General features: G+C 36.3%; 1 protein-coding gene across 6 annotated transcripts in view; it reads right to left on the reverse strand.

The window, feature by feature from the left end:
* sdk1a (sidekick cell adhesion molecule 1a) overlaps window positions 1-17,148 on the reverse strand; it is a 534,220-nt gene that overhangs the window by 144,257 nt on the left and 372,815 nt on the right. For all 6 annotated transcript variants that reach the window (XR_015481051.1, XR_015481050.1, XM_087244896.1 and 3 more), the window contains 2 exons: window positions 12,998-13,134; window positions 3,022-3,169 (listed from right to left, as the gene is read on the reverse strand). Coding sequence is in view for 4 of the 6 variants with exons in the window: in XM_087244896.1 (XP_087101022.1) it covers window positions 3,022-3,169; window positions 12,998-13,134 (285 nt within the window). In the remaining 2 variants the exon portion in view is untranslated. The remainder of the gene's footprint in view (window positions 1-3,021; window positions 3,170-12,997; window positions 13,135-17,148) is intronic.

Consider the following 17,148-nt stretch of genomic DNA (forward strand, 5'->3'; position numbering starts at 1 on the left):
CAAAGACAAACTAACAAATATTACATTTACAGAGTGGGATAAAAAGTCAGAAAGTTCAATTTCAATATTCACTTTGCCTGGAGAGGCATGCAACACACGACACTATTTTGGAAGAGCAGGTGCAAAAAATCAGTGCTGGGAGAGAAAAGATGTGAAGTCTGCAGAGAGATGATATTACAGCTCCACGTATCCCGCTGATTGCACGCTTTCCTTTAAATCGCTTGCTCATTAACAGCTCTTTGCATTTACTAAAACGCTTTCATTATTTACGCGAGCGTAAAAGGAAGTCTTTTTTTTCGGATGCAAAGACGGCTACCTTGATCCTTCCATTAAAGGTGAAAAGTCTTTTCAACTTTTCATTGCTTTCAACCGCTAGTTCAGTGTTGCATTTGGCTAATATAACATAGAGATGGCTTAAGACAAATAACTAATAGTTAATCAACATACCTCCTCAGTTAATTGATGACATTAAGAACTGCAAACATTTTCATAGTTTTCATATACACTCACTGGCCACTTTATTAGGTACACCTTACTAGTACTTGGTTGGAGCCCCTTTTGACTTCAGACCTGCCTTAATCCATTGTGGCATAGATTCAACAAGATATTGGAAATATTCCTCAGAGATTTTGGTCCATATTGTCATGATCATATCACACAGTAGCCGCAGATTAGTCAGCTGCGCATCAATGATGTGAATCTCTTGTTCCACCGCATCCCAAAGATGCTCTGATGGATTGAGATCTGGTGACTGGAGGATATTTGATTACAGCGAACTCATTGTCATGTTCAGGTCAGAAACTAGTCTGTGACGATTCGCACTTTATGACATGGTACATTATCCTGCTGGACGTAGCCATCAGAAGATAGGTACACTGTGGTCATAAAAAGATGGACATGTTCAGCAACGACACTCAGGTAGGCTGTGGCATTGACAAAATGCTCAATTGTTACTAATGGACCCAAAATGTGCCAAGAAAATATTCCCCACACCATTACACCACCACCACCAGCCTGCACCATTAATACAAGACAGGATGGATCCATGTTTTCATGTTGTTGACGCCAAATTCTGACCTTACCATTCAAATGTCGCAGCAGAAATAGAGACTCATCAGACTAGGCAACGTTTTCCAATCTTCTATTGTCTTGGTTTTGGTGAGCCTGTGTGAATTGTAGCATCAGTTTCCTGTTCTTAGCTGACTTGAGTGGCACCCAGTGTGGGCTTCTGCTGCTGTAGCCCATCTGCCTTAAGGTTGGACATGTCAAAGCATCAGAGATGCTTTTCTGTATAACTTGGTTGTAACGAGTGGTTATTTGAGGTACTGTTTCATTTCTATCAGCTTGAACCAGTCAGCGGCCACAGAACTGCTGCTCACTAGTTATTTTCTCTTTTTCAGACCATGAATTTTCTCTTTTTCGAACTCTAGAGATGGTTGTGCATGAAATCCCAGTAAATCAGCAGTTTCTGAAATATTCTGATGCTTGGTTTGAACTGCAGCAGTTGTCTTGACCATGTTGTTTTTTTTTAACCTATTAGAGTTATAGTTTTTACCAAGGGGATTTTAGGATTCTTTTTTTTTAAAACGGCAGACTTTTTTAAAAAAAACTAAATATTTGGTAGAATAAAATAGTGCAGTGTTTCTCATCCATCTTCTTGGAAGACCACCAGCACTGCACATTTTTCATGTATCCTTAACCAAACACACCTGATTCAGATCATCAGCTCATTAGCATAGACTTGAAGACCTGTAACTGATGTGACAAAGGAGACATCCAACACATACAGTGTTGGTGGTCCCCCAGCAACGAGGTTGAGAAACACTGAAATGGTGTATATAATCAAGGAATTTATGTATGAACATATTCTTCTGTAAAAGCCTTTAGAATACATATATATATAAACTGCAGTTTGGTATATTTAAGTGTTGATGTGAAGATTTATGACTGAGGTTAGGAGAAAAAAAAGGAAAGGAATAAGGAAAACATTATTAGTCTTTACATGAACAATTAATTATGCAGGTTAATCTACTAAAAAAAAATGTTTTCTTTGGTAGTCTTTTATTAAAATATAATCACTTTCTCAGGTGGCAAGGTGGCTCAGTGGTTAGTATTATCACCTCACAGCAGGAAGTTTGCTGGTTTGAGTCCCGGCTGGGCCAGTTGGCGTTTCGGTTTGGAGTTTGCATGTTCTCTCATGTTCTTTCCATTTACTTCAAACATTGCCGAACTACATTGTGGATCCGTCGGCGCCGCTTCAGTGGCGTTGCTTGCTGCAGAAGTTGGTAAACTTTCAAGTTTTCAAGCGCTAACCGATGCGTCAGCCAATCAGATCACTTTATGCAAATATCCAGCTTAGACAGTAGCCGATTGCGGACTAATTTCATTGGCTGACGCTTGAGACACGCTCTCCATCAAGTATTGATGCTGAAGCCCTGTGTGAATACCCCCAACACAATATTTAGTTTCAGTAAGAAATACGTAATCATACTAAAAAAAGTCTTCTGATTCACACACACTTTTAGCTTCTTTTTTACTCCTCAACACTCAACTAAAACATGATTAATTCTAAAGTGAGACTTTGCGATTAAAAGATGTGATACTCGACACCTCAGTCTAACAGAAAAGGCCTGTTTTACCACGTTTTAGCAGATGAACCTCAGAGGAGCGAATGTGAAAGTGGCGTCCGTCGCCCACAGCTGCAGGCCCGTGAAAACCAACAGCTCCGAGTCTGATTAGAGCGAGAGGTGAGAGCAGAGGCCTGACACTGAGAGAACCCAACAGTGCTGTGATTTCGGCCACAGCAGGACACACTGACAACTGTGGGTGGAGGATCAGTGACAGAAAACACACTTAAACTATGACATTCCTGAGGGGCGGCAGCAGAACAGAGTGTGATGGGACATAACAAGCCTGTTGTTGACCAAGCTTGAGTGTAAAAAAAAAAAGAAAACACGGAAAACTGCAATGAAGGGTGGACAACATGTGAATAAGCAGCTGTTGACAAATGTGGCCTCCTACCTGTTGGTTTCGGTGCTGTACTGGCCCCTGCCCACCTGATTGACAGCACAGACCCTGAACTGGTATGACCGGGCAGGTGTGAGGCCCTTCACCATCGCTCCCGTCCCAGAGGGGTCTACGTCAGACAAATACACTCTCCACGGAGAATCTGATACACAAGAGAGAAGCAGAATGTATAAGAAATTATATTATATTATATTATATTATATTATATTATATCGAAACAGTACAGAAGTAAAAATAACATTTTAAATATCTTTTCAACTGTCCTGTAGCAGCTCAAATAGAAGAATGTGGCACTTGCATTGTAAGGTTGTGAGTTTAATTAATTGGCAAAGTAAGAACTGCTAAAATGTGTACACTAAAATGTTGAAATGAACAGTTACTTTGGATTTAGTGTTCACATAAAATGAAACATGCATAGATATTTTATATACATGACATAAGAAAACATAAGAAAATTGTCTACTTTCATGTTTTAAAATAATGTGGTCAAAATAAATAAAAAAATGGATTAAATTATGATTATTTTATATAAATTATTATTATTCAGCATAACAAGTACATTTATGTAATCAAATCACTTGCTTGATCCCTAAACAGAGTATTTTACTGACAACAAATGTTTCTTCTGAATATGCCAGATTTTATGATTTCATGTAGTATAAACTATTATTTCTCTGAATGAGCTTTTAGTATCTTCTTTAATTCAAGGTATGAATTTAATCAATAAAAAAATAATAATAATAAACTAAAAATAAAGCACAAATTAATAGGTGGAAAAATATAATATAATAAATAATAAATAAAATAATAATATAATAAATAAATAATGTTCTTGTCTTAATTAAGAAAACATTAAATAGCATACTTAACAAAAGTAAAAATAAGTTTTCAAACCAAGACAACATTCAGGGGTGCATTTCAGAAAACTATTGTTATCTAACTAAGGTCACAAGTCCCATCGTTACAGACATAGTTTGTTGATTTAGAATTTCTCAAATCCATAGTTCCTGGATGTGTTTTATTTCCAATTATCCCCCCTATGCCCTATTAATGTAGAGAATTCTAACATTTAAACCAGGAATGATTAAAACAAACAAACATTAAAGTCATCTGTCTTAGGTGTAATTTGCTTTCAAAGTATTTTTACAGTTCAGTTTTAGCCATCTTCATATTGACAATTGCGTTCACATTTATTTTGAACGCAGCCATCGCTCATGACGAAAGCTATAGCTGACCTATTATTTAAAAGCGGAATTTTCATTATGTCTCAAAACAAACAAACAAACAAACAAAAATCTGTAGACCTATATGACATGAGCTTGTTGGTTATAACATTTCTGCAGTGGTTTGAATGTGTCAAATTGTAAAAAAAAGGAATAATATTTCCCAGAGATGGGTTGTGGCTGGAAGGCCATCCGCTGCATAAAAACGTGCTGGATAAGTTGGTGGTTCATTCCGCTGTGGCGACCCCGGATTAATAAAGGGACTAAGCCGAAAAGAAAATGAATAAATGAATGTATGAATTTATGAATTAAAAAAATAATAATAATAATTATTATTATTAAGTAGGATTTTTTTTCATTTCTTAACAAATAACCTACTGTAAATTAGACCTACAACCATTAACGATTTATATGATTTATATATGAGATTATAATATGTGTTAGCTTAGTGATTTTATATGGAATATTCTCCATAATATTTGTAAAAGAAACCTATGTGTCATTTACATATATTTCAATTAATCAGGGAAAAAAGTGCATGTTTTTACCAAAACTAATTTGGATTTTTTTAATGCGTGTGCATGTAAAACAAAATAACTTGCACAAAAACTTATGTTTTTTTTCTGTAAAGTATCCCCTTTTTCATCCCATTGAGAGCGTCATTATGGATGGTTTGTGTTATAACTATCGTGGTTCAAACGATGGATGTGCAACCAAGCGGTTTGGTAAAACACTTTTCACTACATTGTTCTTTTTCCGAACAATGCATCGTGTTATAATAATTCAGCTGCGAGTTATGTCATTGCTTGGGAAATGCACCCCAAATTCCTCTATTATTCTATTACTCTATTATTAGTTATTCAGACCAGCTGCCCTTGCATGTTACATGTACATTGCATTTACATTTATTCAATTAGCAGACACTTTTATCCAAAGCACATTATATGCTCCCTGAGGTCTCTGTCTTGAACTGGTTCATTGTCATTACGGGTGTCGTTATTTCATGTCAGTACTTGTCGCTGTCTAGTCTTGTCTTGCTGAGTTCAGTTGAGTTGAACCCAAGTCAAGTCATGTTTTTGTTTTCCTTTTTGTTGATTAAAATCCACTGGCTGTTGCAACTGTGTCCTCATCTCCTCATGAGTCCTCATCGCCTCTTTCTCTCAAAAACCTTGACAAAATAATACCAAAATACTGCAAAATATCTGAGTCTGCCCAAACTTGATGGATTGATGAAACAACGAGCCCAAAGATGCTTTGAAAAAGTGGACATGACAACACATCAAGAGCATGTTTTTATGAAGCAGGAATAAACACAACCCCTTCTGTCATCTGTGGTTTAAATCAAATTGTAGAACATAACAAAGCTTTGGTGAAGAAAAAAAGCGTGAGATGTGAGAGGGCTAAATACCAATCATCAGTTTTGTCGTATTTTGTCCACACAAATTTTTTTTATGGTATTTACTGTAAATTTGAATGCAGGCTGTCAACTCTTTAAACTTTATGTTGCTTTGACCTCTATTGATCATTATTCAGTTCTTATTAAGAACTAATGAAGTAAGTGAGCCATATCAAAGATCAAACCCAGCATATACTGTATTGTACCTTAATAATGATGCAAACTACACACAGAAAAATACATTCACACAGAATCAACACAATCTCACGGCAATTCGTAACTTTTTCATTTAGTGGCTAATTCGTACAAATTCGTACAATCTAATTCGTACATTTTAGTACGATTTGCGTATCCCCCAATGACGGTTGGGTTTAGGGGTGGGGTTAGGTGCCACGCCTCCTTTTTAAATTCGTACATTTTCTTATGACTTAACTCGTACTAATTCGTATGAATTAGCCACTAAACTGCCAAAACGTAAAATACTTACATTTTCTCGCGAGATCAGGCAGCACAGAATACAAATGCTACATTTTAAAAATTAAAAATCCACTTAATCCGTCTTTTTTGGGATGAGATGTTAAACTGAGGTCCTGACTCTCTGTGGTCGTTAAAAATCCCAGGATGACCTTCAAAATTAGTAGGGGTTTATCCCCTGGCACCCTGGCCAAATTTGCCCACTGGCCTCTGTCCATCATGACCTCCTAAACATCCCCATATCATAATTGGCTTTATCACTCTGTCTCCTCTCCACCAATCAGCTGGTGTGTGGTGTGCGGTCTGGTGCAATATGGCTGCCATCACATTATCCAGGTGGATGCTGCACACTGGTGATGGATGAGGAGATTCCTTCCCCCCAAAAAAGTGCACATTGTATTTGATTGTTTACTATCATTGTTTCATCACACTAGGCCACTTACGGCCATTTCTTCATTGGGCATACCTAAAACTTTGCTGTTTGTTCAAATATTCACTTAACTGTAGTTTTACATGTTTTGCTCTTCTAGGGACATACAGTATTACAGGGCGTTTCTATTCTTAGATCTTTACCTGAGATGTGAAAAATTTTATTTCTGATCACACTTTATTTTGATACTCCGTTCAAATTAAATTGCACCTAATTCCCATTAGATCATAATTAGACTGTAAGGTTGGGGTTAGGTTTAGTGTAAGTTGGCATGTACTCCCAAAGTTTCTAATAGTCAGTTAAATGTATGATAAAGGAGCAGTATCAACAGGTAGTAAGCAGGCAGTCTACTAATACTTAAAATAAAGTGTTACCCAATTACTACAGAAGCTAATTTTAACTTAATTTGGATTCTTGTGCTATCTTACAAAATCATATCTTATATCTAGTTAGGAAATCTAAAATTGTGTAACCAAGATCGACAATCGACTCCTAGGTCTGTTTCTGTCTCTCCTAGTTACCGAACAACCAACACTGTGCAAGCTGCTTGTGAGTTAGCCTAAACAAAATAGATAAACAAAACTGTTGAAACAAATAAACAACAACAAAAAAGTCACCGGCATTATAACAGGAAATGTTCTGTGACACTTGTTTGTCCCAGTAATGCTAGCTGCTCCTGTGCTACCTGCACTGCAATATCATGTTGCACAGCAGTCTAGAGTTACTGGTGAAGAGTTTTAATCGTTTTGTCAAGGAAAACACCCATCTCCAGGGCCCTCAAATGGCCTCTCTTTAGGTAAACATTTTTGTGCTTAACTTTTAGTCATCAGTAAACATAATGGTACATTGGACAATGCAAGTTATTTTTATGTCAGCTTTCAAATTTTGAAATTAGGACTGCTGTCGGGTGTGCCTGAAGTTAGGTTTAAGGTTTTGTCAAGATTTGTTTTCAAGTTAGGATATCTCTGTAATACACCCTTCCTGTATCTGCAGATAGTATAGAACATTTTAATTGAATGGGGCCAGTGTTGAATTTAGGCATGGGCAATATGGGTGATACACCACCACCCAACCCCATCCACGACACGCCCCACATGCCATGTCATGAATAAACATTGTATAAGATGTTATGCATGCTTACCTTGCTAAAAAAGCTTAAATCAGCCTAGGCTGGTTGGCAGGTTTTAGCAGGTTGATCAGCCTGGTTTGCCCATTTGCAGGCTGGTTTCCAGCCATTTACAGCCTGGCCTTAGCTGTTTAGCTTAACCTATTTTTTTCAGTAGGGTATGGCTCCATGTATGTCTGTTGTCCATTTTTCGTAAAAAACAGAAAACGGGATTTTGGCTTGATTTTAGTTTTTTCTGGGAAAACTGATAAACGACTTTGAAATCCATTATCCACACACAGGCGATGCAAATATGCCTATTTTCTCTGATTGGTTAAACAAATCTCAGCTTGTGACTTAACCTCTATTCATTTAATAAAATAATGGTCTTCTGCTATAGCCTACCATGGAGGACAGATCCTAGCTCGGGCTATTTTCTGGGTTTAATGTTTCACAAAAAAATTAATCAGCACTCAGGCTTTTAATTAGCTGTGCACAATTCTGTGGTGAGGCTGTGGAGCAGACAAGATGCTCAGATCAAATAAAGTAAATTATGGTATTATACCGACGGGAGGGAGTGACAGAGACAACTGGAGGTAAGATCCACAATGCAGGTTTATTCAGCGTCAGGCAAGCAATGATCAAACAGGTGCAAACGGGTATATTCAGGCAGTCCAGAAGCGTAGTCATATAAACAGGCAACAGGTCAAAAGGCAGGCGGCTAAACAGGATAACAAGGATTAGCTAACTAAGCTAAGGTTGGTACATGGAGAAACAGGACAGGGAAAACGCGTTGTAGTGTTACTGATACAGCTAACAAGACTCGGCAACCTGGGTGAGTGAATGAGTGGTTTATGTAGGGTCTCTAATCAGTCTCTGAAAGTCCTCAGGTGTGCGAATGTAATCAAGCTAGATGAGTGAGCAGGCATGAGTGTCTGGGAGAAGTGCATGCATGCATATGTAGTCCAGAAGAAGGCGGAAGTGTAGTCCTAGTGTTCGTGTGAGAACCAGCGATCTCTGGAGAGCGATCGCTGGTTATGTGACAGGTATAGTAAATTTAATAAATCATTTAATTAAATTTAATTATTTAAGAAGCGAAATTGTGTTTTAAAAATTGTATTGCCTATACAAAGGGATTTAACAAGCAAAGTGCGACACCAAGTCTTTGTCATTGTGTTTAAAGCAAATTCAACAGTCTTATATGTCATATACGGTAGTCAAAGAGAATATGAGTCTAACCACCCAACATGTCCAAAATAAATCAAAACAGTTGTGTTTGACCTTCCTTGACTTGTACAGTAGTATCTATGCAATCATAATGGATTGACGGATATCATTATATTAAACAAAGGAATTTAAAGTTAGCATCTTTCTGTAATACACACCAATTTTTACATGACTAAAAACCATGTAAATAAACTCTGAACAATGCTTCCATTAGTCATGTTTGCATAAAACCTTCCTACGATAATCCTTATTTAACTAAACTGTAATAATATTTATAAATGTTAACAATGAAAATAATCATACAGTGTTACCAAACCTTGTTTTTCTATCTATTAAAAGACACACGGTGGCATATATAGAATTACATAATGTGCATAATCAAGCGTAATCACGATGATACTTGTCAAGTTCTTTCTTAGCATAAATTAGTCTTCCACTCATAATTACATAACATGCTTGAGTCTGGCATACAAGCTGGCCATTAATACTTAATGACACTTAACGACCACCCTCAGAAATTATACAACAGGCTTCAAACAGCATCAAGATATCAAAGCCACCATTTTATACACTTTAAACAAAACCTTGACTTGTTTCTTCCCCTGTAAGACTCTCTAAATGGCCAAGAAAATTACTGATTGCACCTGAAATCAGAGTCTCTGCTCAGAAAATACATTTTAGTCTTAGCAAGAGCAGGTTTTTCTCACTTTCTCTGAAAGGTGTTTCTAATGGGACTTCCAGGGCCTATTACAACCTGCACCGGTAATCTTCACCTTCACTTCAGCACATTCCTCACTGTCCTCTTCCAGTCCCAGAAGATCAATCTAGTTGTGTGTTTTATTCCTCCTTAGTGCTGTAATACTAGAGCTTTTTACACCGGCGGGTGACACTAACTGAGATCAACTGGTACATGTAGGATGCAATGTGGAGACAGAGAGCGGCTGTACTCTTGCTTTCGCACTGGCTGAACATTCACATGCATTATGGGTGGTTGTGAATGGGGCTCTGAGCACAGTAGATCCCTTCGCACTGCTGTTCGGCTCAAGTGGGATTCACTTTCAAATTCTGTCGCTGAGCCAATGGTTCTACAGTGGCCCCAAAAATTGTTTAGGCACCTTATTCACACTTTAAAATTATTTGATTTCTGAACTATATTCTTTTGACTGAGCCTTTTTTGGCTTTGGATGTCTTTTGATCAAATGGTGTCAAGGTGATTTTTTTTTTCAAATTTTTTTCAAGTCAAATTTAAGCACTTTTAAAGCATTTTTTGGATGAGTAAAAAAAATAAAGATGTTTAATTGAGGAAAGACTCATTGAAGACATTGAACATTCATGTTTTCCTTGACATAACACTTGAAGTAAATAAAAAAACTTCATTTGTAACTCTAGACATGTTAAATGCATTTTAAAACCAGGGCAAATTACATATTTACATACAGTTGAAGTCAGAATTATTTCCTCCAATTTCTGTTTAACGGAGAGATTTTTTTCAACACATTTCTAAACATAATAGTTTTAATAACTCATTTCTAATAACTAATTTATTTTATCTTTGTCATAATGACAGTAAATAATATTTGACTAGATATTTTTCAATTTATTTCTGTACAGCTTAAAGTGACATTTAAAGGCTTAATTAGGTTAATTAGGTTAACTAGGCAGTTTAGGGTAATTAGGAAAGTTATTGTATAATGACAGTTTGATCTGTAGACTATCGGAAAAAAAATAGCTTAGAGGCTAGTAATTTTGACCTTAAAATGGATTTAAAAAAAAATTAAAACTGCTTTTAATGTAGCCAAAAAAAAAAAAAAAAAAAAACAAAGCAAATAAGACTTTCTCCAAAAGAAAAAATATTATCAGACATACTGTGAAAGTTCCCTTGCTCTGGTAAACATCATTTGGAAAATATTTAAAAAAGAAAAAAATTCAGAGGGGGGCTAATAATTCTGACTACAACTGTACATATACTTCATCACATTATATCAGATGCCATTTGCTATAGTATTCTATTATAAAGTATAGTATTCTAAGGAAAATTTTGATGACATGTTTGCTCTGAGCGTAATGCTGAAAAAAAAGCTAAAAAAAAGACACATCCGCAGACTCCAGCCTTTTCACTTTATGCAAAAGCAAACATATTTATTTTATTTAAATAATTATTTTTGCCCATTTAGTAAGATAAATCATTATTTTCAAGCAGTTTCAAGCACTATCCAAAATCAAAGCACTTTTCAAACCTTAAACACAATTCAAATTCAAGCTTTTGCACAGAATTCCAGCACTAAACAGTATACACCAGGGCTTCTCGAAGTCCAGACTCCAGTTCAGATCCAGACCTGTAGACAATTCAGTCGGGACCCACAACCATTTCACATTTTTGGAGCACTAATTGTGTGTAAGGAATTAAAAGTGTGGATTTACTACTTTGATAAACATATTTTAAACCTGTAAACTTGTTAGTTTCATTGTAATGTTTGTTTAGATTTTGTGATTTCTATTGTGATGGTCCAAAATAAAACCGAAGGTTATATTTAAAATTTTCCCTTGTGACACTGTATTGACATCCAGTCAACTTATAACATTCGCCATAATCGGGTGACACTCCTAACCACATTGAGCATTTAAATGGGTGAAGATGCCAGTATCAGGAAAAAAGTTAAATAAAAGAGTAGTTGAGTTATGTAAGTGTATGTTTATTAAAAACAAGTTTTGTTATAACCTAATTTTCTGGACTTTGAATTGAGATTTTGAGAACCCATGATTTACACTAATATCAATTCACATGTTCAACAATACCTGATCAGCTAATCGCATGACAGCAACCGAAAGCATTTAAGGATGCAGATGTGGGCAAGATGCTCTGCTGAGATTTAAACTGGAATTTTAAGTGACTTTAAACATAGCATGGCTGTTTAGAGTATTTTAGTAACTGCTGATCTACTTGGAATTTTACAAAAAAACATCTCTGGGATTTACAGAGATGTTTATAGAAAGTTCTGTAAGCCTGTGAGAGTTACACATATATATACATGTATATCAGGGAGCAGAAATGTTTAGAGAAAAAGCATCAGGAAATAGAAAATAAATAAATGAAAAATAATTGGTAAATTTTTTTTTATATAAAAACTAAATAAAAATAAATGCTCAAACATTTTAAGATGAATAAAACCATATATATAAAATAAACTAACAGATAAACAATGGATTAAAACCTTGCCACAAAATAATAAACACAAAAAAAGATAACGTAGCCAGCTCGGCTGAAACAAGGCTTAACTTGGGCTGTAAGTGAAAATCTAATGGACATCTAAGAATAGCCCAAACTAGACTAACCGTAAAATAGACAGACTTTACATGTGTAGTCATTCATTTCTATTTATTAGACGAGTAGTCTAGTTTTGGCCCATTCCTAGACGTCTATTACATTTTCACTGACAGCCCAAATTTAGCCTGGTTTTAGCCAAAACGACTATGTTTAGATGTCTATTAGACAGCTATTAGACATCTTTTACAAACAAATGCTGGTTATAGTGGGGTCTATGGCAACTAAAAACTTCAAAGCCCCTTGTTTATGTCTTACACACAAAGCTTCAGGTTCACAGTCTTGTAAAAAAAATAACTAAATAAATAAACAAACATTTCCCCCCTTGCATATGTTACTTAGCAGTGTTGTAATTCTACTCACAGATCTTTGGTTGGGGTTGTGGCTCATACAACTCTTTTATGAAGACTTTTAAAATCCCTCTGAGAAAAATAACTGGAAAAAGCACTTCCGAAATCAAGGCTGTTAAAAAAGTGCCTTAGTTCAGCCTACATCATCAAATTACCGTTACATAGAAAGTGTTAAAAAGTGTAAACCCTGACAAACTGATCTTGCTAAACGTTATAATACCTTTATGATATGCGTTGGATAATGTTAGGCACTTCTGAAATCAAGGCTGCTGAAACAGGCACTGCTAGGAACATTATGTCTTTTTGATATGGGTTGGATGAAGTTTACTACCAAACTACCATTTTAAAATGCAGCACAACTGGTTAATTACTTGACGTTGCTGTATGCAGACAGTGACGCATGAAGGAGTGTGTGAGTATCTGTGTGTGTGTATATATCTTACTGTTCTCTGAGAGCTCAACCACATAATGCAGCAGTGGGCTGTTTCCATCAAAGGGTCTCATCCAGGACAGGTCCACACTACGGCTGTCGTTGGCGTTCAAGCTGGCCTGTAGGTTTCGAGGCGAGTGTGGCAGCTCTCTATAAGGACACAAAACACTTAAAATAAAACCTGTGGACTGGATTGATGGCATAGTAATAAAAGAAAGAATATTAGGTTTGCTGCTGATTTCTGCTGCCCATTTTCAGATCTCCCCACACATTAACTCCCACTGTCGTCTCTTTTCCATGTTCAAAAAGTTATTTTATTCCAAATTCAGCCATAATCTCACAGCAAGTCCGCGGCAGACGTTCATTTGCATTTGCCTTGATTTTTTCTCCACGCTAGTTAAAAAAAATTGTATTGATTACTTTATTAATCATTTCTGGGCAGGAGAGGCTTCCTGCTGAGACCAGACACCGAGGATTCACTGAAGTGCTTGGAAAGTTTGTTTTTGTACTCTAAATTAAATCCATAGAGAGAACCATCCAAAGCTTCACTTTCTTTTTTTTTTTTAGGTTCGATCTGGCTAGGGAGGAAGGCTATGATGTTTCTACAGGTGTAAAAGAACTGATAGTCCTTCACAAAATGTTAAAGAGATGATGTTACAGTAGTTGTTAACCAGCAAATGAAATCCCTCATTTAACCATAATTTAGTACAATTGTTTGTAAAATTAAAACGTAAAACAAATTTAAAAAACAATATGAAAAAATATTCATATTCAAGAGTCATTCTATCATATATATATATACTGTATATATATATATATATATATATATATATATATATATATATATATATATATATATATATATATATATATATATATATATCTATCTATCTATTTATATATTTATTTTTTATATTTAATAGTTCTGCTTGGCAGTTAACCTGTAGTAAGAATACTTGACCCAGTAAGCTACAAACAAATAAACATTAGATTTCATTGGAAAGAAGACACTTTAGGCTTAACTATGATCCATGAAAAATAAATAAAGTTATACATGCTGAAGTAATGAGAAAGAAAAATTGTACTGTGTTAGATATTTCATTGCCTTGGAATTATAAGGTTTTATCTGCGTTCTAAATAATTTTAAGATACTGAGCTTTAACGTTTTTGCATTTCATATAGCAACAATATGTGTGTAACATTTCTCTTTAATTAACATGACAGAGACCCTAAATGTAGTCTAATTGTAAGTTATCAAAATGATCTTAAATTTGAAAATTGGGGTAAAACAAACAGGGCAAATGCAGATAGAACCTTCCAATTCTAAAAAAGGCATTTTTGCTTGGAATTATTAGGTTTTATCTGGCAGATCATTAATTGAAGCATTACTTTTCAAGAAATACAATCAGTCCAAAGGTGAATTGGGTAGGCTAAATAGTCCATAGTGAGTGTGAATGAGTGAGTATGGGTGTTTCCCAGAGATGGGTTGCAGCTGGAAGGGCATACGCTGTTTAAAACATGTGCTGGATAAGTTGGCGGTTCATTCCGCTGTGGCAACCTAAGATTAAAAAAGGGACTAAGCCGAAAATAAAATAAATGAATGGACCTTTTATCATTTTCCGCAAATAAATATACTGATTTGTAACATTTTAAGACATGTTATCATCAGTACTTTATAAGAATAAAACACAAATTAAGTTATCTTTTACTAAAAACACCAAATACAGAGAACCAAAATGTAAATTTAACTTAAACATTTTTTTTCAGAGTGGGTGTCATGGTGGCTCAGTGGTTAGTAATGTCGCCTCACAGCAAGAAGGTGACTGGTTTCAGTCTCGGCTGGGCCAGTGGGCATTTCCGTGTGGAGTTTTCAGGTTGTCCCCGTATTTGCCTGGGTTTCCTCCAGGTGCTCGGGTTTCCCCCACAGTATAGGTGAATTGAATTGTATCAGTGTTTCCCAGTACTGGGTTGCGGCTGGAACAGCATTCATTCATTTTCCCCCGTGGGGGCAGCAGCCTTAGGAGAGAACAGACTTCCCTCTCCCCAGACACTTCCTCCAGCTCCTCCGGGGGAGATTACTTACAAATAAGTATATTTAATTTACAGAAAATGACAAAAGGTCCATTCATTCATTTTCTTTTCGGCTTAGTCCCTTTATTAATCTAGGGTTGCCCCAGCGGAATGAATCACCAACTTATCCAGCATTTGTTTTGCGCAGCGGATGCTCTTCCAGCTGCAACCCATCTCTGGGATACATTCTCATATCTGGGACACACTCGTTCATACTCATACACTAAGGACAATTTAGCTTAATTCACCTGTACCGCATGTCTTTGGACTGTGGGGGAAACTGAAGCACCTGGAGGAAACCTACGCGAATGCAGGGAGAACATGCAAACTCCACACAGAAACGCCAACTAACCCAGCCGAGGCTGGAACCAGCAACCTTCTTGCTGTGAGGTGACAGCACTACCTACTGCCCCACTGTGTTGCCACAAAGGTCTACTACAAACAAAATTTTGTTTTCAGACTTTAAATATTCTCCTGTTAATTTGTTTTAATCTGGCCTTAGTAATAAAAGCATTTTCATGGCTAACATGGAAAATCAGATTACACTAGCAACCAAATAATAAAAGAAGAGCTCAGTACTGATGCTTTTGCTCATACTGTTGAATCATCAGTATTTCGTAGTAAATGTGTGGGCTGTGAAACGGACAATGGATGGGTGACTTCAGCCACTAGGGAAAGTCCTCCTGACAACATGCCTGATTCCACACAACCATCTGATTCCGCCACGGCATCTTCTCCAGTTTAATGAGGAGCCAGAAAACCCACAAACAGATAATGAGTCTTAGTTCCACACAACATTAGCCTCCTGAAATCTGCATAAAGTACACACACCCGCTGGTTACTGCCGTCTTCCAGCGGTTTATTTCTGGAGAGCTTCTGAGGGGATTTTATTCCCTCATCATATTGTGGTACAGAGTCATAAGCAAAGGCTTTAGGTGTTAAAATGTTTACGCTGCCAAGATGCAGCTTTTATTTTGGGTTTAAAGAATTCGACTGGCACACACAGATCCGAAATAGAGTTTCAAATAGCCAGGATGAAGAAATCTACCCACTCAGAGGCTGGTCAAAAGGTCAAATGCTTTTTATGGGATGGTCTGGACATATATATATATATATATATATTTTGCTTTTCCTGGATGGAGACTTAGTAAGCAATCCCTTTGCAAACTACTGTAGCTACTTCAATAACTAGGATTTTCTTTTAAAAGGAAAAGAAAGCAGAAGAAGCTTCTTGTGATTAAACAAGTTACAATTAGCAGATGGTTGATGAATCTGAAAATTGAGTATAAGCAGTTGGAATCCAGATGGAAAGGTTACACTGAAAAAGGTTACTGAGGAAAGGTCAGTCGCTCCTGCTGAGAGCAGCAATCCACTTTGGTAGTGAATGCAGATGCTGGTGTTGGTAATCAAACAAAATGCAGAAGAAATAGCAATAAAATAACAAAAGCATAGTGTTAAAATGGATTTTTTTGAAACGTCATTGCCCTGACAAAACATTAACTGCATTTATATGAGAAATTTGATTGGTGTTTAACTACGTATATAGAACTAATTTCTACCACACTCAAGGCTTGGGATGATTTTCGTGCACACATTTATCACTAACATTTAACGTCTTGTAACTAAACAAAGGGCGCCAAAGTGAGTGTACACACCAATACGAAAATCTACAAAAGAAAATATGTCGTTTAAAACAAAAAAGAGAGCTTATTTTTTACTTAGAGCTTATTTTTTATTAACTTTAATTCAAAGCATCAAGAACTGGTTGACCAATGAGATTGCTGCTTTTGTTCATGTTCCTTGAGCTTCTAAAGTTACAGTAAACAGGATTTGATGGTGAGTTTCAGCTTATATTTCTTTCCAGCAAACCTTTAAGCAGATGTTTGTGTGCTGCTGTGAAGGAAGTTAAACAGAAATGGAAAAACTTATGCGATAAATACACAAAGAAAAAACGTGAAGGTGACTTCTCCTTTTGGGTGAGTGTCAGATGAGTAATCAAATACAGTTGTGTATATCTGCTTTTCAGTAAGAGCCATCTAACCTCAGGAAGTCATTTTGAAAATCACTTGGGTATAAATGTTGATAAACGCTTAT

The sequence above is a fragment of the Danio rerio genome, chromosome 3, assembly GCF_052040795.2.
Source record: "Danio rerio strain M-AB ecotype USA chromosome 3, GRCz13ab, whole genome shotgun sequence".
Lineage (NCBI taxonomy): Eukaryota > Metazoa > Chordata > Actinopteri > Cypriniformes > Danionidae > Danio > Danio rerio.